Here is a 26,226-nt window from a genome sequence, read left to right as displayed (position 1 = left end):
CCGGCCTGAGCCCGGAGCTGGGGCCGCTGCCGGCGCTGCGCGTGCTCGACCTGTCCGGCAACGAGCTGGAGGCGCTGCCCCCGGGCCAGGGCCTGGGCCCCGCCGAGCCGCCCGGCCTCCCGCAGCTGCAGAGCCTCAACCTCAGCGGCAACCGGCTGCGCGAGCTGCCCGCCGACCTGGCGCGCTGCGCCCCGCGCCTGCAGAGCCTCAACCTCACCAGCAACCTCCTGGACGCCTTCCCAGCCGCGCTCTTCCGGCCCGGCGCGCTGCCGCTGCTCAGCGAGCTGGCGGCCGCCGACAACCGCCTGCGGGAGCTCAGCCCCGACATCGCGCACCTGGCCTCGCTCAAGGTCAGCGGGGCCGGCCGGGGCGGCTTGGGGAGCCCACCAGGCCTCGGGGCGGCGCTCGGGGGAGCCTGCCCAACGCACCGAGGGGTCCCTGAAGTGGCTTGCTGGTGTGCAGCTGTTAGCAAACTTGGCCCCCACTTTGATCAGCATAGGGACGACCAGTGTCTAGTCTGTTAACATTTGTGAACTGGATTAAGGAGCCTCAAAGGAGTGGAGTTTGCGCGATGCCGCGTGATCGGTTTTCTGTTCAGCGTTTCTCTGCCTTGAGGTGGGGGAGCCTGTTCGCGGTGACGCTTCGGGCTTTTCGCGGGCATGTTTCGCGGAGATCTCAGGTCCCAGCTTAGGGCGTGGCACGAGCTGGCCGGCGCCCATTAAATCTGCTGAGTGACAACAGGTCGGAGGAGCTGCGTCCCGACCCGTGCTCCGCCTGGATCTCCCTTTGGAGGCAGCCCTGCGCGGCTGCTTCCCGCTCTGCGCCCCGGTCAAGTTTGTGTAGACATCTCATGAAAAAAGAAGTGTACGATCGGCTGCACATGTTATACATGAGACATGCATCTGATTTTGTGCAAATGTTTGTGCAGAAAGATTTGTCTATGTAGTAGTAGTTGGGCGAAGCAGGTAGGGTACTCTGCAAAATGTCTGAGGCTGTGGGTGGGCCTCCTCAGGTGCCATGGGCTTCCGGCTTAGGAGTCCCTTTACAGCTAACAGTGACATGTCATGGAGACACTGTCTGCTGTCTTCTTATCTGTAGAGTTTTTGGTTTCCCAGAAGTTTGATGGGCCAGGTGTGCCCCTTACACAGTGACTTTTGCATGTGACAGACAGATGCACGCTCTTCACCCACACAGGTGCACGCTGCTCAGCTGGCTGTGGGCTGCCACCAGGCTTAGAACTGTGCAGCCCGAAGCCCTGACCTGCCCTCACTCACCCCAGCCCCTGGGGACACGGAACTGAGGGGCAGACTGGCCTGTACCTGTCCTTGGGCTTGGTTTTCTCTCCCTGGCCTCGGATCTGTTCATTGTGCTCCCCTCCAGAGGATGGCCCTTATCCTGGTCCTTCTAGGGTACAGTTGACTCTGTGGGCACAATTATTGTGTCCCTTCTGCCTGCATCCAAGTGGCCAGCATGCAGGCTTGAGGTGCTGTCCACCTGGGACTTCCAGCGTGGCCACAGTCGCACCTTAGCTAGCAAAGTTCTGTGTCGGGATTTCTCCTAGCTCTGGGACTGACCTTTGTGTGTAGTTCACATGGGGACTGCTTTCTTCTCCTGATCTCTACCTCCCTACTGCTGATGTTACAGGCATGCACCACCACGCCCAACTCCATAGCCAGCTCAGCATGCCCAGGGGCGGGGCCAGCACAGCATGCCAGTGATCAAACCCTGACCCCTGTGCTTACTTAAGCAAGTGCTTAGTCCGCTGAGCTATCGCCAGCCCTTCCCCAGTCTTTTGTTGTCCTTAGTTTGTGGAGCCAGTGTATGGCCACTGTTGCCCAGGGGCAGTCCCTTCTGCACCTCGCATGGGGCTGTCTGGTGTCCACCCTCATAGCGACAACATTGGGTTCCTTTCCCAGCAGCAGGTTCCATGCACATGCAGGACCGGGCAGAACCCCACAGAGCCCTTGTCTGCAGGCCAGGTGGCCTGTGCTCCCTCAGGGGTCCAAGCAGGCATCCAGCAAGGTGTGGGGCCCTAGCAGCACAGCCACCCCACCCTGTCCAGGGGCTGCAAGGGCGTGGGAGCCCAGTGCCCCTGCTCAGCTGCAGCCTCCTCACATGCCCTCCCTGCCTAGGACAGCTCAGGGGCTCCCTGCTTCCTGTTGGGCTCACCCTTCATGCAGGAAACGGGCTTTGCTTCCACCACAGGGCACTGTTCTGGGTCCTGGGCCGCGCTGAGCAAAATTGTGAGCAGGCAGCAGGTGTGCCCGGTCAGCAGAGCTGCGGAGTCCTTAGCAAGGGCTCCGAATCAGGGGCTTTGCACCCAGCACCCTGAGCTGTGTCTTTGGCTGCCCTCCCTGTTTCCACAGAGCCCCCAGGCAGACCCTGAGCTACCAGTCAGTTCTTGCTTCATGCTGTGCTGTGCTCTTGTCCTGTGGTGAGGCCCTCTCTGGGGACCCCTTCTCAGCAGGCTCTTCCTGAAGCAGCCTGTCACCCTCCCTGCTGCCCTGGCTTTCCAGCCTGCTGCTTTCAGGCCACCAGCAGCCTGCATTTCATGGGGGAGGGGAGTCAGCACTGCCCTGAGCTAGTTGGCATGGAATGGCGAGAGTTTCCCAGCCGAGGGCAGGAAGGAGGGAAGGCTGAGCGCTGGAGCCAGGGCTCAGGAGCAGTGGGTCCTGCGGAGGCCAGGAAGAGTTCTGGGTGATGCTCTGTCTAGCCAGGAGCAGGGAGGGTCTGGAGAGGCACAAAGTACAGGCTGGACTTGATAATCCAGACCCCGGAATCTGAGACGCCCTCAGCCCACCCTGCTTGCATGGCTGACGTACACCAGGAGAAATTCCACAGCGCGCAGGTGCCGCTGAGCTGTGTGAGTGCGGCTCCGCGCTGTTGGGTTGGGGCTTGGCCCCAGCACACACGCACACATGTGGGCATTACAAATCTGAAACAGTGCCAGGTGCAGGCAGACCCTCTGATCCCGAGCCTTTTGGCTGAGGCCTCCCCCACCTGCGGTGACTCTGGTGTTGGGCATGTTGACCCACTCTGTGGGCTTGATGGCAGCCCTGTCCCCCAGGGTACCTGTGTCTAGGCTGGCCTCAGGTCCCGAGCTCTGTCCTGTAGGAATGTGAGTTCTCTTTCTCCATCGTCCTACCGGGCTATTCTGACTCTTCGCTTTCTCCAAGTTTCTGTTCTATCTCTGGGGCTGTGTGTGCTGACCGGTGTCACCTTCACTCCAGGGTCCCCAGCCTGACAGCCTGATCCAGAGGTTCCAGCAGAGTCCTCTGTTTCCTTGAGCCTCGAGATTATCCTCCCCCAGCCAAAACGTGGCAGAGTCCCCACCCCTCCAGCTTCCACACCGCACACTAAGGACTCAGCCCTAGGGTGGGGGCTGGGGGTCCGCCATGGCAGCCACCCCAGAGGGTCAGGTCATGGCCTCCATGCAGAGCGCCCCACTGGCCCTGAGGGCATGAAAAGGCAGTGTTTCCTGCCAATCTCCAGAAGGGAGGCAGCAGCACAGGGCAGGTGTGGGGACCACCTAGGGGCGGGGACCCTGCACCTGAGGGAGCCCCACCCCACTCAGGAAGTGGGCATCGGCCCAGGGCAGCCAGTGGTGCTGGCAGTGAAAGGTTCCTCCTCACCATCATGTCTGAGGGCCTTTGAGGCCCGGATACGATGGCCCCGCTGCCTTTTCCAAGCCCCACAGAGGCCAGAGCCGTCACTACCAGCCGCTTCACAGCTCCCCTCCCACCGGGCACCGGGGAGCATGGGCGCTGTGTTGCTGGTGACTCCCTGATTCTGTAGGAGGAGGACTAGGGCTGCTTGGAGGTTTTGCGCTATTTTCTTTTTTGCTTAATTTTTAAAATTCCCCTCTCTGGGAGTCTGCTCAAGGGCAGAAGTGCAGGTTTCCTGAACACAGTGTGTGTCGGTAGCCAGGCCCCTTCTCCCCTAGCTGGTGACTGAGAGCTGCCTGGAGTTGGTGCCTTGCCTGTAACCCAGCAGGGGAATGAGCCATGTGCACCCTAGGAAGGGTCAGCAGTCACATCCCCTGGAGAGACCCCTCGGGTGGGCCCCATCCCTGGGGACGGGGGGACTCAGTAGGGTGATGGACTCCACAGCATGGCCGCAGCTCCCAGAGCCTGCCATAGACAGGGTGGTCCACCTGTGCCAGCAGGGCCTGGGATCTCCTTGGTCCCCTTACCTCCCTCTGTGTCCTCCCAGACCCTGGACCTCTCCAACAACCAGCTGAGCGAGATCCCGGCTGAGCTGGCAGACTGCCCCAAGCTCAAGGACATCAACTTCCGGGGCAACAAGCTTCGGGACAAGCGCCTGGAGAAGATGGTCAGTGGCTGCCAGACCCGCTCCATCCTGGAGTACCTGCGCGTCGGCGGCCGGGGGAGCCGGGCCCGGGGCCGGGCCGATGGCTCTGAGAAGGAAGATGCCCGAAAGAAGAAGAGAGAGCGCAAGCAGAGGCGGGAGAGCGGTGAGGGCGAGGAGGAGGTGGCCGACGCAGCGAGGCTGCTGCTCAAGGTCCTGCACGTGTCTGAAAACCCTGCGCCCCTGACCATCAGAGTGAGCCCCGAAGTACGGGACGTGCGGCCATACATCGTGGGTGCTGTGGTACGAGGCATGGACCTGCAGCCCGGGAATGCACTCAAGCGCTTCCTCACCTTCCAGGTGGGGCCCGGGCATGGGCGAGGGGCGAGGGCATGGGGCGCCATGCCCTGGCGACACAGAGTGCAGGTTGGGTAGGCTCAGCTGGCCCCGCCTGGGAGTGGGAGGACAGCAGCCTGGCTCAGAGGATCAGGTCCCTCACCACTCTGCACGCAGCCCTCGCGCAGCACTTGCCCTGGGAGCCCCCCATTGCCACTGACAGCGGGCGAGACTGCACCTGGGCTGGGCGGGCCGGTCTTCTGGTTGCTGCGGAAGTTGCGCCTCTAATTTCCCAGCAGGTAGCACGGAAGTGACAGGTCTGGGTGGCACGCTCTTCCGAGAGCTGCCTGGCTTTGGATCAGACTAACCTCATGAGGTGGCTTCCAGGGATGTCTGCCCCACTGTTAAAATATAAAGCACGTATGTCCATGCCCAGGAGGCCTCTCCCCCAGGCCATGCCTAGGCAGGACAGGTGGGGCTGGGGCTGGCGCTTCTCCTCGGAGGCATACTGGGTCTGCCAAGTTCTGCCTCAGGGTAGGCTCTTCAGAATCTCAGGGGGCTCCTGGCAGTGGCCAGGGCAGCGCAGCTGGAGCAGAGGCCGCAGTGTCGCCAGCACTGATGCGGGCAGCAGGGCCTCGCGGCACACAGCAGGCCAAGCGCACTCCTGCCCGTTACAGACCAAGCTCCACGAGGCGCTCTGTGACAGGAGGACAGTGGCCACCATTGCCACGCACGACCTCCGCAGCGTGCGAGCGCCCCTGCTGTACACAGCCCGGCCACCCCAGGACCTCCAGGTAAGCTCGCGCGGCCCGCTCTGGCTTGCCTCATTTTTCACAGTGTTTCTGTGTAGGACGCAGGGCAGCTGGAGTGGCACTGCTTTGCATCCGACACAAGCGCCGGTGGGGGGACTGACCCCTGGCCTGGCCAGCTCGGCCCATCTCCCCACTGGATTCTGAGGATCCAGAAATTCAGACCCACTGGTGCTAGAGCCGGGCTTGAGGGGAGGCTCGGCTCAGTCCTTAAGAGCTGGCACTGCGTCCAGGCAGCTTCCGGTATGGCCACACAGGGCGCAGTGTTACAGGCCCCACCCCACCCTTGTTCCCCACTCTGTTCACTTGCCTGCTGGCTTCCCAGAGAGACTTGCAGGAGCTGGAGAGGAGGCACCCGAGGCTCAGATGGGAGCTGGGAGCCGGGTGTGCGAGGCCAGCTCGCCTCTTGGTTCTGCCCTGCAGATCGTGCCCTTGGGGCGGAAGGAGGCTAAGGCGCACGAGCTGGTGCGGCAGCTGCAGCTCGAGGCTGAGGAGCAGAGAAAGCAGAAGAAGCGGCAGAGCGTCTCCGGGCTACACAGGTGGGCCAGCTACACCCATGGGTCCCCATACCCACCCTCGCGAGTGTGGGAGCTGTCAGGGTACGGGGGTCCCTTCCTCAGTGCCTCAGGAAACACCCTGAGCTTGACGGGGCTGTGCAGAGGCCAGCGGTGCTAGGACAGGACAAAAAGGAGCCAACCGGAGGCCCTGACCAGGGTCCCGGAGTGCTGGGCTACATGGGGTTCCTGTATGCAGGGACTGCCCTGCCCAAGCTTGATTGCCACACGACCCCCACGCCTGGTGCTGCTCCCACTGTCTGAAGAGCTCTGACTGCCCAGCCAGCCGCTGGCCTGCTGAGCAGCTGCCTGCTCCAGAGAGCCCTCCCCGGTCCTCATCAAGGTCCGGGAAGTTTGTGTGTGCCGTCCCATGGGAAGTTGCTGGAGTTCTAGCAAGTCAGTTCCAACCTACCATGCCCATGCAGCCCACGGTGAGAACAGACGCTGAGGCAGGTTTGCTGCTGTGGTGGGGCGCCGAGGGACCCAGGTCCAGCGGGGTGCTGACTCTCTGCAATAAAGGCCTTGATCCCAGGCTGTAGCCAGTTTTATTCCTTTGTGAAGAGGGGCGTGGCTCCAGGGTGCGTGGTCGCGAGAGGCACGGGCAGTAGGGGCGTGCCTCGAGCTGGGCGGGAGGCCCAGGAGCCCCTCTGCAGCGTGCGGCGTGCAGCGTGGGGGTCTGCGTGGCTCGGCTGAGGCAGCGGCTAGGTCCGGGCTCAGTGCTTCAGCTCTGATGTGCACTCTGTGCCCCGCGAAGAAGTCAACGCCATGTATCTCAAGGCTGCCGCAGCCAGCAGGAGCGTGACGGGGCGGGTCACAGAGACTGCACGGCAGCACGGCCGGACCGACGTGCAGTGCCGAAGGCCGGCCCAGGAGCTAAGAACAAGCCCTAGCCAGCTCTGCACACGTCATATGTGGCCGTGGGGAGCTGCTCATCTTTCAGGGAGCGCTGTGCGGTGCTGCTCCGCGCCTGCCACCATGCTCCCCCACACAGGTACCTGCACCTGCTGGACGGCAAGGAGAACTACCCTTGCCTGGTGGACGCAGCTGGAGAGGTGATCTCGTTCCCGCCCATAACGAACAGCGAGAAGACAAAGGTGGGCGGGGTCCTCCTCAGAAAGTCCCCTCCAGTGCCATTGTGTGACAGACACCTCTGCACGGCAGGAGGGGTGCCACTGTGGCCTGCACTGCACCTCAGAAGGCAGCGGGGGTAGTCAGGGTGGCTCCCCTCACCTCGGCTTTTCTCGAGGATACATGTCAGCAGCTGAGACCCACTTTAGGCAACTCTGCTCTGCTCTGAAATCTCTCTCACTGTTTTTAAGATTAAGAAAAGCACCTGTGACTTGTTCTTGGAGGTCACCAGTGCCACGAGCCTGCAGATCTGCAAAGACATCATGGACACCCTCGTCCTGGTGAGCACCAGCCCCTGCTGCGCCCGGGTCCAGCCCAGCAGCCTGTCTCTCTGGGGCACCGTTCGCTGCACAGTTAAAAAGATGTTTTTCATTTGCAGAGAATGGCAGAAATGAACAAGAACACTTTAGAAAATAAAGAGGAAGAGTCGATCTCTGACACAGAGGCTGATACTGGTTCTGGACACCTTCCAGGTCCCCAGAGGAGCCCGTGTGCCGGGCAGGACGGGCAGTGCCCCCTGGTGGTGGAGCAGGTCCGCGTGGTGGACCTGGAGGGCGGCCTGAGGGTGGTGTACCCATCCAAGGCCGACCTGGCTGCTGTCCCACCGCATGTGACTGTGGTTCGCTGAGGAGCCCAGCCTCAGTGGGGACTCTGCGGGGACGGGGGTCGTTGCTTGGTGTCTTTGAGGTTTGTGTATTCTTGGTTGTTTCCTGGGTGATTCTGACGTGAACCATGCCGTGTCGCCTGTACAACACTAAACTGATTTTCCTACTTCTCGGGACGCCTCAAATGCCGGAAAACGCTGTTGCAGACACCTGACGGGGGACAGCGGAGGACGGTGTCCGCAACACGAGGCGCCTGCCACCTGGGCATTGTGTTGGCTGCACGTGGCCCCTTCGGAGATGGCATCTTTGTCGTGTCCCCACGTGGCACTGCTGCAGGACATTACAGTGCCCAGCTGCAATGGTCTTCATTTTTTTTATTTAAAAAATGTTTTTAAAAATGACTTGGATTTGGTAGGCCACTGCAGCACCACGTCTGCGTGCTGGGCTGGGTGGCATCACTGGCGCTGGGCCACAGGCAGGCATCGGGGGCAGACAGTGGTCCCTTGGCCGTGGTCGTCAGCTGCTGAGAGCACAGGAGGAGTGGCCAGGACGGCTTAGGTCTTGAGCCAAAAGTCACAAGTACACGTGCCAACCCAGCATTTGCCTCCTCTTGTGTCATAGGTGTGCTCCATGTCTCTTTGTGTGTGTGTGTGTGTGTGTGTGTGCGCGCGCGTGCCCAGCACAGGCCCCCACCCTGGAGCCAGAGCTTGTCCCCAGGCCCAGCAGCTGCTGGGGCCTTTTGGTGGCCTCATCGCCTTACCGTCTGGCTCCAGGGGAAAATGGCGTGGTCTCTGCTTGGACAGCTTCACACCCCCATAAAGGGGGATGGGGTTCTCTGGCATCTTGGCAGCAGCCTCCCTGAGCTGCAGAGCCAGAAAGGCCCAAGCCCCTCACTGGCGGTGCGTGCCAGCTGCGTGGGTTTCCAGAGCACCCCAAGGCGTGGGCCACTGCCCTGCCTCCCCAGCAGACCCCACAGTCTGGTCCCCACAGCCTTCCTGCCGGTACTGCTAGGGACTGGGAGATGAGGCCCAGCTCCTTGGGGCCTGGCCAGCTGCCACGGGTGCCACAGCACTTTCCTTCAGGGTGGCTCCTGTCACCGTGCTGGACATCTGCCAGCACGTGGCCCTGCTCGTCATTGTGCAAGTCACTGTCAGGCCATCAGGGCTACTGGTGCTGAGGCTGCCCGGGAGTCTGCCCTGCTGGGAGGGACAGCATGGCAGTGGCGCCCCCTGCCTCCGGCTCTGGGGCGCAGTGGCTGATGCACTGGCCAGCCCAGCCCCAGCCGAGCTTTTCTCCGGTGCAGGCTGAGCATGTGTAACATCTGGGGACATTCTAACTTAGCAGAAACCTCTTTGGTGTTTCCTCTTCCCATCCAACTCTAATAAAAAGTCATTTGATAAGAGGCAGCCCTGCAGGGATCCTCCCTGCACTGTTACTGGAGAGCCGTAGAATCCACACAGCCCAGCACTGCCCACATGGGGACACCACGGCCTACGGCTGCTTCTGCCATCCCTGCCCAGCTCGGAGCCCCACCCAAGACAGTCCCTTAGGCCAGGCCTCCTTCCCTGCTGTCTGCTACCTGCCTGGAGTCCTTGGAGCCAAGGATGGAGCTGGGCCTAGGCTTGCTCACTTGAGGGTCGCCCAAGGCTGCAGGCAGGGGGTCCCCAGCCCATGGGAGCCTCGGCTCTGCCTGGGTGCTGGGCGGCTGCCAGTGTGAGCCTGAGTGCTGAATCAGCCCAAAGCCCCGGTCATCGGCCCTCATACTCAAAGTGTCCCTCCTTGTCCTCAGCCCCACTCGGTCTGTGTCTGATAACACAGCTCCCATCTGAGGGTGCCTGGCTGGGTGCCCTGCGGACCAGGGCAAGTGCGCGCTGGCAGCCTTCTGTGCCCACCACGGTCCCCATGTTGGAGCCCAGCCTGCGACAGCTTCGGCCAGTGGACTGGGGGTGTCATCAGTACAGTGTTACAGTGGCCCAGCAGTTGGCTCACCCACTGGCAGTCCTAGCCTGGGACCTGTGGGGAGGAAACTACCCACCCCCCAGCCCGGCCCAGCCCCTCCTATGTCTCCCTCTTAAACCAGTGAGGACGGCAACATCCTCTGGGAAAAACACCCCACCACCACCACCAATGTCATTTGCAGGGCTGAGACAGGGTCAGGTGAGGAGGGAGCTGGTTGCCACATCCAGGTCCTCTGTCCTTGCAAGAGGCCCCGAGCAGGAGGGGCAGGCACATTCCAGAGCCCAGAGCCAAGCAGGGGGTAGGCCCTCCACTGGTCACGCCTGGCTGCGCAGCCAGGCTGCACACAGGTCAGAGGCCCATCTTCCAGCATGTTTATTATACACAGGCATTTGACCCATGCAGGGCACTTGGGGGAAGTGGGATGTCCTGAAGGCACGTGGTATGGCAGGGTCTGTCCCTGGCAAAGCAGCTACCCACGTTGGGGGTCTCCTCACAGGATGAGGAGACAGGGCCAGGGGCTGCCTCGGATCTGGGCCCCTGGGTGGGAGGATGGCACCCAGTGTGGCCTGGGCTCGAGGGGCCCAGGCAGAGGGCTGTGGCTGCAAGGCCGACCTGGGGTGTTCTGCAGCTGCTGCCAAGCTGGGTCTCTGGGGATCCACACACCACACGGGGCATGTCTTGGGTCCTGCGAGGGACCTCCGTGTTGGGAACATGCTCTGTGCATGTGTCCCTGTTCGCCTGCACACTCACGGTGGGCAGCAAGGGCACCGCCGCTGCCCCGCGCACTGCCCTGCCCTCGGGGCCTGTGCATGTGTGTGAGCTGGGCAGCCTTCATTTGCACTTGTGGACATAGTAGCCAGTGACGTAGCCCAGGATGAAGATGACCCAGAAAAGGGCCACGCCAGCCAGCACCTTCATGGCGATGCCCAACTTGCCTGTGCACAGCTTCTGGGAGATCCTAGGGTGAGAACCACCCAGCGGTGAGCCAGGGCCCTCCCACGTACACAGAGGGCTGAGCCCTGGGCAACTGTGTGATCCCTGGAGCTGGACACCCACCCACCCAAGGCCTGGCCCTGGACACCCGGCACTGGCACAAGCTGGGCTGTGAGTGGGACAGCTGGTGTCTCTTAGGGGTGCCCAGCAGTTGGAGCTGGGTGGGCATTTTTCCCCACTCACTTTCTGCAGCATGAAGCCTCTGTGCTCGACACGGCGCCGGCCACCCTGACTTCCTCCTGGCTGCTGTCCTCCCACCTGTTGTAGTGGACACGGCTCTCCAGGGATTCCATGGTGCCAAACCCCGAACGCTGAGGCAGGCCGCTAGGGTGGGTCAGCCTGGAGGGCGGGAAGGGACACTCAGACAGGCTGGTTTCCAGAGTGGTTACACAGTAACTTGCCCAGGTGACAGAGGGAAGACAAGACCATGCAGGAATTCCAGTCCCCCAAGCCAGCCCTGACCCCAGCCCTGCCAAGGGCCTCCTGAAGGTTGCATTTATCAGGAGGCTGCACCCGCTGCAGCCACCCTTCCCGGGGTAAGGACCCCACCACATTGGCCGCTGGGCCTAGTCGATAAGTGCCCTCCTCCCTGGCACTGCAGATAAAGCCCTGGGCTGTGTTCGGGAGAGCTGGCAAGGACAGGGATGACCAGAGGTGGTGGCTGGTACAGCCTGGCTGGCCTGGAAGAGGTCTGCTCAGCTGGGGCAGTGCCACAGCTGTGTCCTCCGCCCCTCCCCTGCCTGCTGCCCCTGAGAGGGGCCAGAGGATCCAGGAGGCTGTGCAGAGCAGCAGGGGTGGGGCGGGCTGGGCTGGCTGCATCACTGCCACCTGGCAATGCACAGGGTGCCTGGCACCTCAGGGGCCATGGGGTCACTGAGCAGCACAGCAACTGCCCACACAGGGTGCTCGCCCTCTGACCTTGGCGCCAACCTCCCATCGCCTGGCCCCAGGGTCCCCTCCTGGCATCCAGCCCCAGCTGGGAGGTCCCACCCAGGTGGCCACAGGACCCCACTCCTGGTGGCCGTGGCTGGGCAGGGCTGGGGTCCTGCACAGAGCTGCCTGGGGCGCAGCAGGCCCAGGATCTGCAGGGTGCCAACCCTGATGCCAGGACACTGGGAGATGCCCACACGCTTCTGTGTCTGCTCTTTCCCTGAGAGTGTCTTCAAGGGGACCCAGGATGGTGTCACTAGGAGGGCCATATGTCCCTTCTTTCTCATGTCACCAACTGTAGGGAAATGCTGCACAGGAAATGGTGGAGCTTTTGCTTTCATGAAATTAATTGTAGTCACCTTCTTCCTGACTTGGTATAATGGCTGGCGCGGCAGCAGCCACCATGCAACCCATACACCCATGCAACACCAGCTGAGAGAGGGTGAGCTCTAAATCCACGCCAACTGCCCGCCTGCGGTGGGCTTCTGGTGGGGGGCTTCCACCTGCTGTTCAAGCTGCAGCTGCAGCACGGGATCCTCATATTTGCTGACTGCGGTAGAGGGCCGGACCACCAGATGCCAGCAAGGTGTCCTGGGCTGGGCTTTTGGGTCCCCCATTCAACCGCGGCTCAGCTTGGGTGGTGTGAACACAGAGGCCTGCACCAGGGGGTCCCTCGCGCCTTGAAGACACCCACTTACAGACGGCGATCCTGCCGGCTGCTCAGCACTGCCGCGTCCTCGGCCTCGGCCTCGGGCCTGGGGGAAATAAACAGCGAAGTGAGGCATGGCGGGAAGGGAGCTGGCCCGGGAGGCACCCCCGCCCGCCCCGCCCGCGAAGTCTCGGGCAGAGGCGGCGGCCTCGGGGCGCGGGGAGAGCAGCACGAACGTGAACGCCCCTCTCCCGGGCCGAGCCCCACAATCCTCACCTGCGCCCCCGCAGGCTGGGCGAGCCTCTGCTTCTCCGCCTGGCCCGGAGGGGCGGAGCCAGGGTGTCTGGGGGCGGGACCCGGGCCAAAGTGGGCCCTGGTTGGGCGGGGGCGGAGCTGTGGGCGGGACCTTAGGAGGCGGGGCGGGGTTGAGGGTGGGGCTTGATGGTTCAGGGGCGGGGCGGGGCGGGGCGGGGCGCAGCCCGGGAGTGCCGCAAACTTCCAGGCCTGGGCCCCGGGCTGGAGCGCAGACACGCGTCCAAAATTGAAGCGCCGAGGGATAAGTAGCCAGATGGTCCGCAGCGTGCCCCTTCCTTCGCCCGCCCAGAGGGCCAGGCTCGAGCTCCAGGGACGCCCCACGGGACTCAGCTGGCTCGCACACTCTACTGCCCTTCCCCGGGAACCTGCAAAGACATCCTTGCAGCCGGGGACCTGGCCCTGGACCCCCGCAGCCCGCAGCCCGTGCTCACGTTAACGCGTGGGGACTATGGGGTGAGGTGGGAGGATACCGCCATACACAGCCCATTCCAGGGATCCCACTAGTAAGGAAGTGGCCTGGCCGGTTGTGCCCCACAGCAGAAGGTCCCCCGGGTCAGGTGTGACCTCTGGCAAGGGCATCATCCCTGGCCTCCTGCACTCTGCGTGCTGGGAAGGGACCCAGATCAGTGTAGGTCTCCTCAGAAACAAGCAGGGACCTCGAGCAGGTGTGTTGCCCGCCTCCCGCCATCGCTGGAGTGTGCGTACCCGGGCCTGGGTACAGGGGAAGGAAAAGGTGAGGCTGAGGGCACACCAGGTTTTATTCTGTAGTCAGACTCGGGGAGTCCGCCCGGCAGCTGGCCATGTCCCACCACTAGGCCTACTTGGACAGTATCTTCTTAGACTTGCTGGGCAGGATCTCCACCTGCGGCGGGGGCACCTTGACCCCGGTCTGCTTCAGCTGGTTGTAGTAGTCATTCCTCTCTGAGATGACCCTCTGCAGGAGAAATGGCCGTGAGTGGCCCTCCCAGCCCGCTAAAGGCAGGGTCAGGGACCAGGCACAGGAGGTGTGCAGAGAAAGCCAGTTTCTGCAGGAGACACCCACCGGCCTGGCTTCTCACTCTGATATCTGCTCGTGTAGTTAAAGCTGCTGCTCCTGCCGCTGAAAAGCGGGACAACACACCACAGTCCCCAGAGGGGCACCAACACAGGTGGGCACTAGAGTGCCCTCAGGTAGGTGACAGAGGCAATGAGGCCCTGGTGCTCAGGGATGGCAACTCATGGCATGGTGGAAGGGGTGTGCGCAGAGCCCCGAGTGTCATGCTAGGGTGCGTCCACTGTGCTGCCCACGCAGAGCCACCTGCGCCTTTGCTTCACTCGGCATCTGCTTCTGCAGCCCGACTCCAGTGCTCATGTCTGGTTCTTTGTTGGCGATACAAAGAGCCTGGAACAGCGCCAGGTGCGGTGGTACATTCCTGTAACCCTGCACTCAGGAGGCTGAGGCAGGAGGACTGCTGTGAGTTGGAGGCCAGCCTGGACTCCACAGTGAGTTCAAGACCAGCCTGAACTATCTAGGGAGATGCCATCTCCAAACAAACAAACAAACAAGACCAAACTACGAGGCATTCCAGAGACCCCGGGGGCTGCGGGGACAACGTCCTTGCTTGTCCCTGGGCTCCCTGCAGAGTTGGGTGCTGGTGAAGGGAAACAACGCAGCACAGGAGGCGCTATGCCTCGGCCGATAAATTGGACTGTCCGCTGCAGAAGCACACAAAGGGACAGCGGAAGAAATTGAGACGCAAAGAACACGATGAGCAGCCAAGTTCCAGAGGGCCACCACTGGGGCACCTCTTCCCGGTACACTGGCCAAGAGGAATCAGAAACACAAGTCAGAGAGGCCCGAAGACAGCAAGCGCTCAGGGCTGCCAAGGAGGAGAAAGGCTCAGCAAGCGCCTCAACAGCCTGCAGCGGCCGCAGCTGAGGCCCACAGAGAGGCGGCCCCTACACAGTAGGGCGTGAAGCCTGTGAAAGTTTCTCCTCCCCAAGATGTAGAAAATGCTGTTAGGGCTGGCCAGATAGCTCAGCGGATTAAAGCGCCTGCTTAGGCAGAGCACGGCAGCCAGGGTTCGATTCCTGGCATTGTGCCAGCCTCACCCCATGGATGCACTGAGATGGCGATTGAGACTGGGTGTGGTGATGCGCACCTGTAATACCAGTGCCTGGGAGCCTGAAAAACAGGAAGGATCACTAAGAGTCTGATCTATGTAGTGAGACCCTGTAGACCCTGTACTAAATACATAAAAAGGAAAGAGAAAAGAAAATTCTAATTTGGCAAATCAGGTTTTTAAATAAAAATCTGTAATTTAAAAAAAAAGAAGAAGAGCTATGTCTTGGGGCTTTCCTGCTCCTGTGGCATTCACATTCCTCCCAAGCTGGTCCCCGCCATGGAGTAAAGCTACAGCAGGCAGGGCCGTGGGCTCCCCAAAGCGCTGTGACCTGCCTCTCCCAGCCTCTGAGGGAGGTGAGGAGCTCAGACTCCCAGACACTGACGGCATCACATCTGTCTGAGCAGAGGGAAGGTTGCCTGCCCCTCACCCAGCCCCCTTCTCACCCACTGAGGTCTAAGAAGCACAGACCCCAAGTCCACTCCCTGTCCTGCACCCTGCCCTGTCCCCTCCATCACCAACAGGAAGAGGTCCTGGACCGCTCCCCACTGCCCTCCTTCCACATGGACATCCCTGATTGGGCCCCAGGGACTCATGGTTGCCCGAAGCTCCAAGACAGCCCTGGGGGAAGCAGCCTGGGCCTTGGGAACAGAGAAGCTGCTGGAAAGAAGCGGCCCCACCATGCCATGCAGACAGCCACCCCTTTCTCCCCCCAGGGGGTGCCTCACAGCTCAGAGAGGTGAAGGAACACGGCAGCCTTCACCCCCAAGCTCAGTAGGTGGGGACTGCTTGGGCCACAGTGCCTGGCTGCTTCAAGGAGGTTCAGGGACCCTGAAGGCCCAGCTCCACCCCAGGTTAATCAGGGGCAAGATCACTCACTTCCCCTCCTTTCAGCTGAGAGCAGCTCAGGCTCCAGGTTCTGAGTCACAGCGGCCCCTGGGATGGCCCTGAGGGCACAGGTGACACTGCCAGCATGGGGACAGGGTCCTGAGTCCCCCCCACCTGCTGCCTGCCCTGGGACACAGGTCTCGGGGTTGGGTTACAAGGAGGTTGGACGTACCTGCAGGGCTTCCAGAATGTCATTGTCAGAGATCTCTGTGGCCAGCGCCTTCACCCCTGTGACGCTGAAGGCCGCCTGCATGATCCTGCTCCTCAGTCGCTCTAGCTGTGGGCCAAGCAGGGACAGAGTCACCCAGGGGAAACAGGTCAGCACCACGTGCAAGGCCCGAAGGCCTGGAAGGAACATCCTGGCCTCATCATCATCATGGCCTCAGGACTGGGACGTGGCCCAGGAGGCAGAATCACGTGGTCACCTGGGCACTGGGAAGTGCGGACGACACCCTGACGCTCAGACTGTGGGCCTGAGACACTGAAGCCCGAGGGAGGTCTCCTACCCCCAGCCCCTTGCCTGTGTGTGGACTGGAAAGGCTCAACCTGCACATGAGAAACCAACTGAGGGAAGCGCCACATGACCAGGGCCACTGGGCTGCCCAGCCGAGCTCCGCCGGCACACTCCATCAAGTAGGGCGCACGGCTGGCCCTGAATTTCGTCCCTGAATGGCACTTGGCAGAACCCCACTCGTGGGCCCCGCCCTCCCTCTTTCATGAGCCAGGGCACCACGTTGTACCCTGGGGGCCCACAGAGCCCTGGAGGTGAGCGGTTGGGCTTTGCCAGTCTTCTGCTGCCGTCTATTTCCCTCCATGAGGAACCTGCCTGCCCCCACACAGGCCAGTTCATCATCTGTGAATGCAGCGAAGCCCTCCAGCCTGCAGCCAGGGCCCTAGACAGGCACCCCTCTGGCTCCTTGCCCTTCCATGTCCACAGCCCCAAGTGCGGGGATTGTCAGGGACCACACGGGGAACTGGTGTTGCCCAGCAGCCCCACTATGCTGCTTTGCCCTTTGGACAGGTTTAAGGGACAGTTGTGACGCTGGGCTTGAATGAAGAGAGCTCCTCTCCTACCTAGGATTTACTGGGTGCCCCATCTGTCCCAAGCAGCACACTTGGTGCCAGCAGTGTGGGAAAATGAGAGATTTGGACTGTGTACTGGCAGGGGGTGGGCATGGGGTGACCAGCCTGGGTCCTACACCCCTCCATCAGCCCCGAATCCTCAGGCTCCAATCTCAGTCTCCAAGGACAAGAGCCCAGCAGAGACCGCTGCAGGGACAGGGAAGCAGGCAGAACCCTGGGCCCTTCCTGCGCCCATGAAAAGCAGACCTGTGTTTTCTCCTGTGACAGCCTGGCCCTGAATGCCGTGTTTGCTGTGAACCTTAAGTCTTCACTTGTGCCTGCAGGTGCCCAATGGGTGACGACAAGCAGACCCAAGTTTGACTTTCAATTTGTACCCTTGGTTGCTGTAGGGCTTGGGTCAACTCTCTGCTGAGTTCTGCATATTGAGATATTAATCTGTAGGGAGTAACTGTCCAGAATCAGGCAGTTCAAGGTCACTTAGCCCTGAATTTACAGAACCTCACCCCTTCGAGGCTGAGGACGCCAGGTGGGCAATTTCCACCTGTGCCAGGAAGTTGTCAGGCTCTGCCCTAAACCCCTCATCCTGCACGGACTGTGAAGACTTCAGAACCGTGACACCAGGCCAGAGCTAAAGATCGCCCAGTCCCAGGAGGTGTACCCGGGCCTGGGCGCTCTCCAGGGCCACGCGCGCCTGCTGCTCCGCCTGCTGGATGGACTCAGTCCTGCCGCGCACATCCTCCTGCAGCTGCTTCCAGCGCCGAGCGCGCTCCTGTTCCAGGCTGACCTGCGCCTGCAGCTCGCTGACCTTGGTGATCAGCTCTGCGATGCTGACGTCCCGCTTGGACAGCTCGCTCTCCAGGTCCCACACGTGCTGGCAAGGACAGCAGGGAGGCCGTTCAGCCCCAGCTGCTCCCGTGGTCCCATCTCATTGCCGACAGCCTGGGCTCCTGGGCCCAAGCCAGATGTGACCTTGGCAGGGGCCCCTTGCATTCAGCGCAGCCTCAAGGTGGGTTGAGCAGGGCTTGCCGGAAGCCAGAGGCCCTGGGCTCAGCTGTGAAGACAGCGCCTCATCTGCCCATCGGCCCCTCCATCCAGATTGGCAGCAGGGGCTATGACCCCTGCCGACCCTGCAGCCCCACCCGGGGGGCACCTGGCGGAGGTCAAGGTTGTCCTTCTCAATCAGCCCCATCATCTCCAGGTGCTTCTTATCTTCCCGGAGCCTGGAAAACTGGAAGGTGGGCAGAGGGTTGGAGAGAACAGAGCGGCCACCATGCTAGACCCCTGCTTGTACTTTTGCTATGGAAGCTGTGAGGTTTCCATGGGAGTGTGGAGAGAGGAAGAGCCCCAGAACCTTCCCGCAGCTGGGAAGCGGAGGGCTGAGTACCGCCCAGCGCAGCCGCCCCAGGGCAGCTGGAGCAACAGCCGGCACAAGCCCAGCTCATACCTGCGCCTGTGCAGGAGCAGGGATGTGGGGAGGTGGCAAGGGCCCTGTGGCCTAGAGAGGGAACAGAGCGCAGCAGGGCCAGCACAAGGCCTGGCCGCCGCAGGCCAGTGCAGACTGGAGCTTGGCCTGTCAGCCTCCTGGCTGCCCTGAGCCCAAGTCCACGTCCACAGGCTGGGGCTGCAGGGCTACAGGAACCCGCGGTGCCCTGTGCCAGGCACCTTGTCGGACATGGCCTGCAGCTGCTGCTTCCGCTCGCCGAGCTCCTTGTGCAGTGCCTCATTTTGCACGTTGACCTTGCCCAGCTGGGATTCTAGAAAAGCCACCTGCCGTTGCAGGGACCCGATGGTTCCTGCAGGAGTAACGGAGGAGGAGGAAAGAAGGGCCGGTTGTGTTGTCAGCCGCCCGCCACCCTCTGTGGCTGCCCTACCTACGGCGAGGCAGTATCCGGTCCGCGTGGCGTCCAGCTCGCTGTGGAACTCCAGCAGCGTACGCTCGTACTCCTCCAGCTGTGCCAGGAGCTCATCCTCAAAGGACTCAGTCATTGAGAACCCCCGTCCCCAGGAGCTGTCCCCTTCCTGGGTCAGATCCTCCTCGCCCTCCTCCTCCAACTCCTCCTTCTCCTCTTCCTGGGCCTCCTCCTGCATGGCTCCTGTGCTGCCAGCGCTGTCCCTCGCTGAGGCATCCCCGGCCGCCTTTGGCTCTGCACCAGCGACCTGGTCCTCTTCACCACCTCCCAGCTCCAAGGAGAGCTCCCTGCTGAGTTTGGGCAGGGTGTATTCCACTTCCTTCTGGGGGAGGGGAGAAGGGGAGCTGGGCAGGGAGGCGGATGTCCTGGGGCAGGGGACCTAGAGGGAGCCTTGCTCTAGCTGTGAGCAGGGTGTGAGCTGGGGTCTGGCGGGACGCCCTGGGGATCAAGCTGACCCAGCCCTCACCTGCACTTGGCAGGACCACCCCACGTCGTACAGCGGGGACTGTGAACTAGGAGCCCTTCGAAATGCCCAGGGCAGCCCCAGAGGAGAGGAGGCCAGGGCAGCCGGGTGGCTTCGCCCGAGCCACCCACGCTGTTCCCCTGAGCCACACCTGCTCCGGGAGCTGCAGGTCCTCCTGGTCCGTGTGGGTCCTCAGGACGGTCAGCCTCCCTGGTGCCAGCCCATCCTCCAAGGGTGACTCCTGCGAGACACCTGGATGGGAACTGCGGTCCTGGAAGGGGCGGTAGCCCCCAGGGTCCAGATAGGGAGGAGTGGGATGGGGTCTGCCGAAGGAACAGCCCCTGCGATCAGCCTCAGGGTGGGCATGCTCATCTGGGGAGTCGAGGGGTGCCAGCCACAAACAAGCACACCTGGCATGTCACAGAGGGTCGTTCTGCCCATACCAGCTCATAATCTTGGAGAGGGGATGGGGCCCCGCATGTCTGTGGGGCCACTGGTGTCCAGGGCATCTGTCGGGCCCCCAGCTCCCTGCCTGCTCCTACTTGGCATCTGTGCCGCACAAGTGTGAGCTGTGCTCGGGACGTGGAAGAAAGATCAGGGGCTCAGCGGCCCCGGCCCTCCCCAGAGCGGGATGCAGAGGCCAGGACGTGGCAGAAGGGGTTCATGGCTGGGTGGGGGTGGGGCCTGGCCTGGGGTGGGGAGGCCCAGCCGGAAAGCGTCCAGGGGCTGCGAAGTCTGCACGCGTCCGGCCCCTGCCTGGCGCCCCTGCTCTCGGGCCTGTCCGCAGGCGCCCAGAGCCAGCCCGCGCTCCAGAGCTCTGGGATCCGCCGGGAGGCGCACGCGTGGGGAGCACCGTGGCCCGGGGCCGGCTCACCCTCCGGGACGGGAAGGGCGGGGTCTCGAGGGCCTTGCTGCGCAGGACGCACTTCAGCTGCTTCCGCAGGGCCTCCATCTCCCTCTGCAGCGCCAGGATCTCCTCATCCTTCCTCTGAAGCTTCGCCTCCAGCTCGGAGAAGCGCCGCATCTCCTCTCCCAGCACCAGCAGGGAGCGCTCCTGGCGGGAAAACCCGCAGCCTGGGCGTGGCGCCGCCGGACCCCGCCTCCTCCCCCCGCATCCCGGCGCCCCTCAGTCCCTCTCCGGCAGCCAAAGCCCTGGTCCCCGTTGCGGCTGCGCCTCTGGGAGCAGACCCCAAATCTGAGTCCCTCTCCAGGAAGGCCCGCCGTGGGCAGCGCCCGCCAGCACTTGGCCCAGCCGGCTGCAGGCCATTGCCCGGCAGCCCTAACTTAACGGAAACTCAAAGAATTTGTCACCGGCAGATCTGAGCTTGGAGAAATGACAGGAAATTCTCCAGGCGGTAGGAAAACAACCCGAGGCAGGATATTCCGGAAGGAAAGATAGCTAAAACCCCCCTAAAGGTTTGCAGGCGAAGTGCAAGGTTCTGTTTGGCTCCTGGGCCCAGAAGAAATCAGAAGGGAACCTGGGAAATGTTGAGGATTGACTGAGAGCAGCCTTGGGCTCTAGCAGAACTTGGGGGACCCAGCAAATGCGGTGATCAAAGCAGGAATGAAAGACATGTTGGAGTGATCCACGCGCACCTACACGTTTATGAGAAACAGCCTGTATCCATGGACAGATGATTGGAGAAAATGGGGTGCTCACACACTGTGGAGTACTATGCTGCCATGAAGAAAGATGACCAAGGGGCAATCATAGGAAAGTAGATTCACCCAAAGACCAAAAATACAAGGTAGCTGACCGGAAGCCGGAAGCCAGGAGGCAGAGATTTGCTGAAGAGGGCAGGGATCAAGGCTGGAGGGCAGGAGAGGCAGGAGGGAAGGGGGAGAGAGGGATAAAACTGCCTCTGCGGGGCGCCAGCTCCACGTGGGCGAGGCACACGGAGGGGAAGAACTTTAAAATGGGAAGAGAACAGTGAAAAGGGCCGCACGGACTGCAAAGGAAACCTAAAGGAAGTAGGAGGATTGGAGCAGTGATGCCCCAGATGCGGGGAGGAGGAGAGGAGAGGACAGGCCGAGTTGCCCGCGGGGGGCATTGGTGTGATTTTTTTTTCTGGTTTGGTTTTGTTTTTTGAGACAGGTCTGGGTCTGTAGCCCAGGCTGGCCTTGAACTTGCAGTGGCCCCCCCTGCCTCAGCCTCCTGAGCGCTGGGATGAGGATGCCTGGCATGACAGTGTCACTCTGGGGAGTCTAAAGGGTCTGCGGATGCAGAAGTCATTGCGCTTATTTTCCCCTGGTGACACTGGGCGCAGGCACAGGTGCCAGTCATCAGTGGCGGCTGCGTCCACAGCTGCCAGCTCCAAGGGCTTCGGGAAGCCAGAGCCCGTGCCTGGGCCAGCCAGGCCTGCAGCCCCTCCCCACGGACACTGCTGCCTGTGGTCTGGGCCCCCTCACGCCCTGCTCTGCTGAAGGACAGTGGTTGCTGTGCGCCTCTTCACGTTGGTCCCTGTGATTTTGTCCTGGGCTGCTTCTGGAAAGGGATGTCCCCTGGGAAAGAGACAGGGGCAGTTTGGAAGCAGGAAGTCTGATGCCACAGCATTTCTGGACTTGACATCAAGTGATGCTGCCGCGGACCTAACCGGGGCAGAGGCGGCAGAGGTGGAGACGCCCAGTGCCAGGGAGACCGCAGCCGCCGCTCGCTGAGTGCCTGCCCGAGGGCCCTGCTTTCGGCCGACATTGCCTTCCTCTGGAGCTGTAGGGCTCTCTACCAGCTCTTGGCTGCCAACACTGAGGACTGGCTCAAAGGGCGGAGGGGGCCTGGCAGTCACAGCTCCACCCTTCTGGGACCCGTAGGACCCAGAGGAGCACAGCTCCCCACGGACCCCGTGAAGCACCCAGAGTCCCAGTCTTCACATGCTTCCTTTGGCCAGCAGACTCTGCTTAGGGGACGTGGAAGAGATGAGCCTCTAGCGTGGTGGGAGAAGCCAGGACTGTAGTGCAGCGAGAAAGCAAAGTCTTCCTGGCCCAGGCGACAGGCAGGGCACCACAGGGCTGCCCTCAGGTTCCACCCAGCATAAAGCCCAGGAAGCTGGAGATTTACACAGAGAGGCAGGTTGCTGAAATGTGCAGCCTATCAGCCCGAAATAAGGGGAAGCTGGATGCCTGCCACGCGTGAGGTCCTGAGTTCCATTCCAGGAGCCACAAATAAAGGAAGTGGAAGCTGTGTGTGGTAGCACACGCCTGTCATCCCAGCACTCAGGAGGCTGAGGCAGGAGGGCCACTGCAGGTTAGCTAGCTTGTGTCATATACTGAGTTCAAGGCCAGCCTGGAATACACCGCAAACCCTGTCTAGAAAGAAGGAAAGAGAGGGAGAGGGCTCCTGTCTTGTAGAAGAATTATAGTCACAAAACCTCTCCTGTAAGAAACCTCCACACGTAGACAGCTTCATGGTGAATTCTATTTAGGGGAGAAAAGACCCCAGTTGTCAAATTTCTTTCAGAGGCCATATACAAAGAAAAAGGGGCCAGGGTTTTACAAAATGAGACCTGGAGCGACTTCGACACCAAGACCTCACGTCAGAGTTAAATGCTCACGAGCTTGGGGCCAGCTGGAGCTGCTACTGCGGGCAGGAGGACAGGTAGGGGCCGGGTGCTCTCAGGGCATCTGCCCCGAGCTGTCTCTGGAGGCCACCAGCAGCTGTGGCAGGACCCCTGCACAGGAGCCGTACCTTCTCGTGGATGACCGAGATGTACCAGGGCGGCCTGTGGCTGGAGACCGCACTGCTGGATGTGGGGCTCGGGGTCTGGGCCGAGCTCCTCCTCCTCGAACTGAGCTCGCAGGCGCTCTTGCTGCCCGGGAGGGTGCGCACTGTTGGTGACAAGGAAGCTTCAGCGACACCAGCCCCCGCCCAGCCCTCTCCGAGGCCACATCTGCCCAGGGGCATCGAAGTCAGCGTTGTTTGGAGGGGGGTCGCTGGGAGAGATAGCTGTACAGCCGGCAACCTAGCACTGTGCTCAGGAGGGGACTGGTGGTGACAGGCCCTCAGCAGGAGGGCCACCGGATGCTGCCCTGTGCATCCTGGGCCCAGCCCTCCTGTGCCCTTGGTGCCCGACTTTGGATGAAGGAGGAAGTGGGCGCATTCACCACCTTCTGAGCCCCAGGGGCGCAGTTCAGGATTGAAAGCAAAGAGGGACCCGTGAGTGTGGATGTCCTGGTTGGCAGAGGAAGCCGTTCACCATCAGAGGTGCGTTCACGGTCCTCCCTGCCCCAGGAGATGCCGCTGTGGGCATCTGGGTGAGAGACAAAGGCCAGGCTGAGGGCCATGTCCTTGGCTGACATAGGCAGGAGCCCCTGTCCCGGAATCCAGGTGGCCCCTCCGTGTGAAAGTGGCCCAGCCTCCTCACCATCCATACTCGGGTCCGAGTCCCGCCGGTCCAGGAGCCAGTCCTCACCACCCAACCTGGGCAGCTCGATGGAAGACCCCGAACCTGGGGGGCAAGGGTGCCAGGAGTGACCGAGCTGTACTCCCTCTGAGCCCTTCAGAGACAGACCTGTGATGTCACCCAGCTGGGACCCCCAGCAGGTGCAGGGACATCTCCAGGATGCACAGAGCGAACAGCAGGAGGAATCAGAGTGTGGGCTCTGTTCTCCACCACTGTGTGACCCTCAGAGCAAGCAGGCCCCACCCCGTGCCATGGGGCGCCCAATCCGAGGCCTCTGCAGCTGCGCACAGCAGCTCCTAGAGGAGGGGACGGCCTGAGCCCCCAGGGCAGGACCCACAGGTCTCCACCATGAGGACAGCACGGTCAGCACACGGGCTCGGGTAAGAGGCCACGGGCGCCTGCTGGGCTGGTGCCTTGGCCTTGGGCCACCTTCCTCCTGCTGGCTGCACCCCCTGGCCCCACCGAATCTCAGAGAAGGAGGCGATAACAAAGCAAGAGGGCTGGGAGACACCTGGGCCTGGGGGCACACGCCTGTCATTCCAGCACTCTGGGAAGCTGAGGCGGGATAACCCCATATTCAGTACTAGCCTGAGCAACTTAGCAAGACCTCATCTCAAAGTGAAAAAGATAGATAGATACATAGGTGGATAGATAGATAGATAGATAGATAGATAGATAGATAGATAGATAGAAAGACAAACAGAGCTCAGAGGAAAGACCCTGAGTTCAATCCCCAGTCCTAGTACTGGGAAGGAGGGGAAGAAGGAAGTGGTAAGGGTTGGGGGAGGGGACACATTGGGGGAGGGGAGGACTGGCAGGTCGGCAGTGGCTGGAGACCAACAGACTGAGGAACACCCTCCTCTTCTGGCCCTGCCGTGCCCGTTGGATTTTGGAAGCACTACAGGCCAAGATGTGAGGGGCAAGGGCTGGCCCAGCGGCCCTGTAGTCGGCTCTTACCCAGCTGGGACACGGAGGTGGCCTTGGTGCTAAACTGGGGGCAGCCGGGCCGGGCAAGGAATGCCCTTTTCATCTTCTCCATCTCCAACACGAAGCCTTGGAGGCTGGGGACAGCCTGGGGCACATTCTGGAGGATGGGATCAGGGACAGTGACCAAGAGAGAGCCAAAGCGAGAAGCCTGCTCCCTACAGGCTGGGACACCCAGCTCTGTGCCCAGGCCACTCAGCAGAGGACCCCATGAGGCTGAGGCCCTCACCCTTCACCCTAAAGAAGTCTGGGCACACGTGGCCTCTTCTGTCCAGAGCAAGTGGGAGCCAAGGCGGGCCTCAGAGTGAGGGCTGGGAATAAGCCAAGGCCTGCAGGGGCCCGGGGTGGCTGCAGTCCTAGACGCTGGCCCTCTCATCACAGTGGAGGCGGAATAAGGCCCTACCATCTTTGAATAGTAGCGGCACATGGCCAGCGCGGACCTCCCGAGGCCGTGGGTGGCCTGGCGCAGCCTCTGCTCTGAGCTCCACATGTCCCTGCCAGCCACACTGTGCAGGGTGCGCAGGCCCTGGGTGAGGGGGTACAGGCTCACACTGTGCCTCTCTGACCCGCTGTTCCGCTTCAGAAACATTGGGAAGGTACAAGCGGAGGACAGAGCGTGTCCCCCAGGCCGGAGGAGGCCGGCTTCCAAACTCCTTCCGCGGGGAACCTGGAGCCATGTGTGGCATCACAGATGTCTCCATAGAGACAGGGCCCCTCACCCAACTCGGAAAGGGGAAGGAGGTTCTCCTGCTGCATCTGAAGATGTCACCAACCCAGGCTGGCTCGAGGCTAGCAACCTGTCGTCCTCTCTACCACTGGCTTTTCTTTTTAAAATCTTCATCACCAGTTTTCCACCTTATTTAAAGTCTGACACTGCAGTCAATGACTTTGTTAGGAAGCTGTGACTCTCCTGAGTCAATTTAAAAAGCATTTCTTAGCCCCTGAATTTGGGGGTGTGCTGGGGATCCAAGCCAGGACTCTTGCACACTGATGAGTGCTCCAGCACTGAGCACCCCCAGCCCTGCAGTTCTCTTGGGGGCTGAATGTGGGGGGGGTGCCAATAATGCCGGCTACTCGGGAGGCTGAGACAGGAGGGCTGCAGGTGCCAGCCCACTTTGGGCAAATCAGCAAGACCCTGTTCCAAAATAAAACTCACGGGAGGGCTGGGGGTGTAGCTAGCACACGGAAGCACGCAGCGGCACACCCAGGGCCCTGAGTTCAACCCCCACTGTAACAGAAATAAGCAGCAGAGACCACCGGACTCACGCAAAGGCAACTGCGTGGAATTCATTGTGTCTGGGTTCAGGCAGAGAGCGACAACACCTCCTGCCACAGACAAGGGAAGTGCAACCCCTTATAGGGAGGGGTGCAGAAGGCAGGGGCCACCAGGTGGGAAGACCCCATGAGCACCTGTGGTCAGGGTCTCCAAGTGCGGTACCTCAGGGGGCAGAGTCCCGGAAGGGCCCGCCCGCTGTGAATGACGGTGACTTCCGTATATGTTCTAGGTACGAGGCCTGCGTCCGTCCAGGCGCAGCCGCGAGCACTTCTCCCATCCCGTAGGTTGTCTGCTCACTCCAGCCCCTTTGCTGGGAAGGAGCTTTTCAATTCGATATAATCCTATTTGTTGATTCTTGGTATTACTTCTTTTTGCAGCTGGAGCTCTGTCCGCAGCGTCCTTGCCTGCCTTAGCTCAAGAGTTGTACCTATTTTTAATATGTATCTTAATTAATTAATTTAGGTACCAAGGTTTAAACTTAAGACCTTACGCTTGTCAGGCAGGTTCTTTTTTTTTTTTAATAAATTTTTTTATTTT

At 61.4% G+C, this 26,226-nt stretch overlaps 3 protein-coding genes across 5 annotated transcripts in view; 1 reads left to right on the top strand and 2 right to left on the bottom strand.

The window, feature by feature from the left end:
• Lrrc47 (leucine rich repeat containing 47) overlaps positions 1 to 8,159 on the top strand; it is a 9,080-nt gene extending 921 nt beyond the window's left edge. The window contains exons 2-8 of the mRNA XM_023699428.1: positions 153 to 350; positions 4,213 to 4,668; positions 5,322 to 5,438; positions 5,877 to 5,992; positions 6,999 to 7,101; positions 7,327 to 7,416; positions 7,515 to 8,159. Of these exons, the coding sequence (XP_023555196.1) occupies positions 153 to 350; positions 4,213 to 4,668; positions 5,322 to 5,438; positions 5,877 to 5,992; positions 6,999 to 7,101; positions 7,327 to 7,416; positions 7,515 to 7,763 (1,329 nt within the window). The 3' untranslated portion in view covers positions 7,764 to 8,159. The remainder of the gene's footprint in view (positions 1 to 152; positions 351 to 4,212; positions 4,669 to 5,321; positions 5,439 to 5,876; positions 5,993 to 6,998; positions 7,102 to 7,326; positions 7,417 to 7,514) is intronic.
• Positions 8,160 to 10,055: 1,896 nt separating this feature from the next.
• Smim1 (small integral membrane protein 1 (Vel blood group)) lies at positions 10,056 to 12,650 on the bottom strand. Of its 3 annotated transcripts, none has more exons than XM_023699432.1 (4): positions 12,548 to 12,650; positions 12,321 to 12,377; positions 10,876 to 11,031; positions 10,056 to 10,384 (listed from the first exon to the last, which is right to left on the bottom strand). In XM_023699432.1, the coding sequence occupies exons 3-4, from the start codon at positions 10,983 to 10,985 to the stop codon at positions 10,075 to 10,077; spliced, it is 420 nt and encodes a 139-aa protein (XP_023555200.1). In that variant the 5' UTR covers positions 10,986 to 11,031; positions 12,321 to 12,377; positions 12,548 to 12,650; the 3' UTR covers positions 10,056 to 10,074. The 3 variants fall into 3 exon arrangements, with proteins under 3 accessions (XP_023555200.1, XP_004639670.1, XP_023555199.1); XM_004639613.2 differs by lacking the exon at positions 12,548 to 12,650 and adding an exon at positions 10,490 to 10,657; XM_023699431.1 differs by lacking the exon at positions 12,548 to 12,650 and having other exon boundaries at positions 10,056 to 10,657.
• A 110-nt stretch (positions 12,651 to 12,760) lies between these two features.
• Ccdc27 (coiled-coil domain containing 27) lies at positions 12,761 to 25,116 on the bottom strand. The gene is made up of 12 exons (XM_023699427.1): positions 24,817 to 25,116; positions 24,387 to 24,513; positions 23,391 to 23,474; positions 22,715 to 22,854; positions 19,907 to 20,086; positions 19,184 to 19,273; positions 18,531 to 18,891; positions 18,322 to 18,452; positions 17,810 to 17,887; positions 17,318 to 17,530; positions 15,749 to 15,853; positions 12,761 to 13,520 (listed from the first exon to the last, which is right to left on the bottom strand). Exons 1-12 carry the CDS (start codon positions 25,000 to 25,002, stop codon positions 13,404 to 13,406), a joined length of 1,812 nt encoding a protein of 603 aa, XP_023555195.1. The 5' UTR covers positions 25,003 to 25,116; the 3' UTR covers positions 12,761 to 13,403.
• Positions 25,117 to 26,226: the final 1,110 nt, after the last annotated feature.

Source organism: Octodon degus, unplaced genomic scaffold (genome assembly GCF_000260255.1).
Source record: "Octodon degus isolate 3935 unplaced genomic scaffold, OctDeg1.0 scaffold00113, whole genome shotgun sequence".
NCBI classification, from domain to species: domain Eukaryota; kingdom Metazoa; phylum Chordata; class Mammalia; order Rodentia; family Octodontidae; genus Octodon; species Octodon degus.
Note: the sequence above shows the minus strand (reverse complement) of the source record. Positions and strands in the feature narration are given on the sequence as shown.

What these genes read in the sequence shown, in the direction of transcription:
- Smim1 (XM_023699432.1), bottom strand. Translation starts at nt 10,985, where the DNA reads ATGGAATCCCTGGAGAGCCGTGTCCACTACAACAGGTGGGAGGACAGC. An exon ending in GAGGCTTCATGCTGCAGAAA is followed by an intron (nt 10,385 to 10,875) that starts GTGAGTGGGGAA and finishes GGTCCCTCGCAG; the next exon opens with GACCCAAGACATGCCCCGTG.
- Ccdc27 (XM_023699427.1), bottom strand. Translation starts at nt 25,002, where the DNA reads ATGTTTCTGAAGCGGAACAGCGGGTCAGAGAGGCACAGTGTGAGCCTG. An exon ending in TCTCGGTCATCCACGAGAAG is followed by an intron (nt 20,087 to 22,714) that starts GTACGGCTCCTG and finishes TTTTCCCGCCAG; the next exon opens with GAGCGCTCCCTGCTGGTGCT. An exon ending in TGGAGAGCGCCCAGGCCCGG is followed by an intron (nt 15,854 to 17,317) that starts GTACACCTCCTG and finishes CTTGGCCCACAG; the next exon opens with CTAGAGCGACTGAGGAGCAG.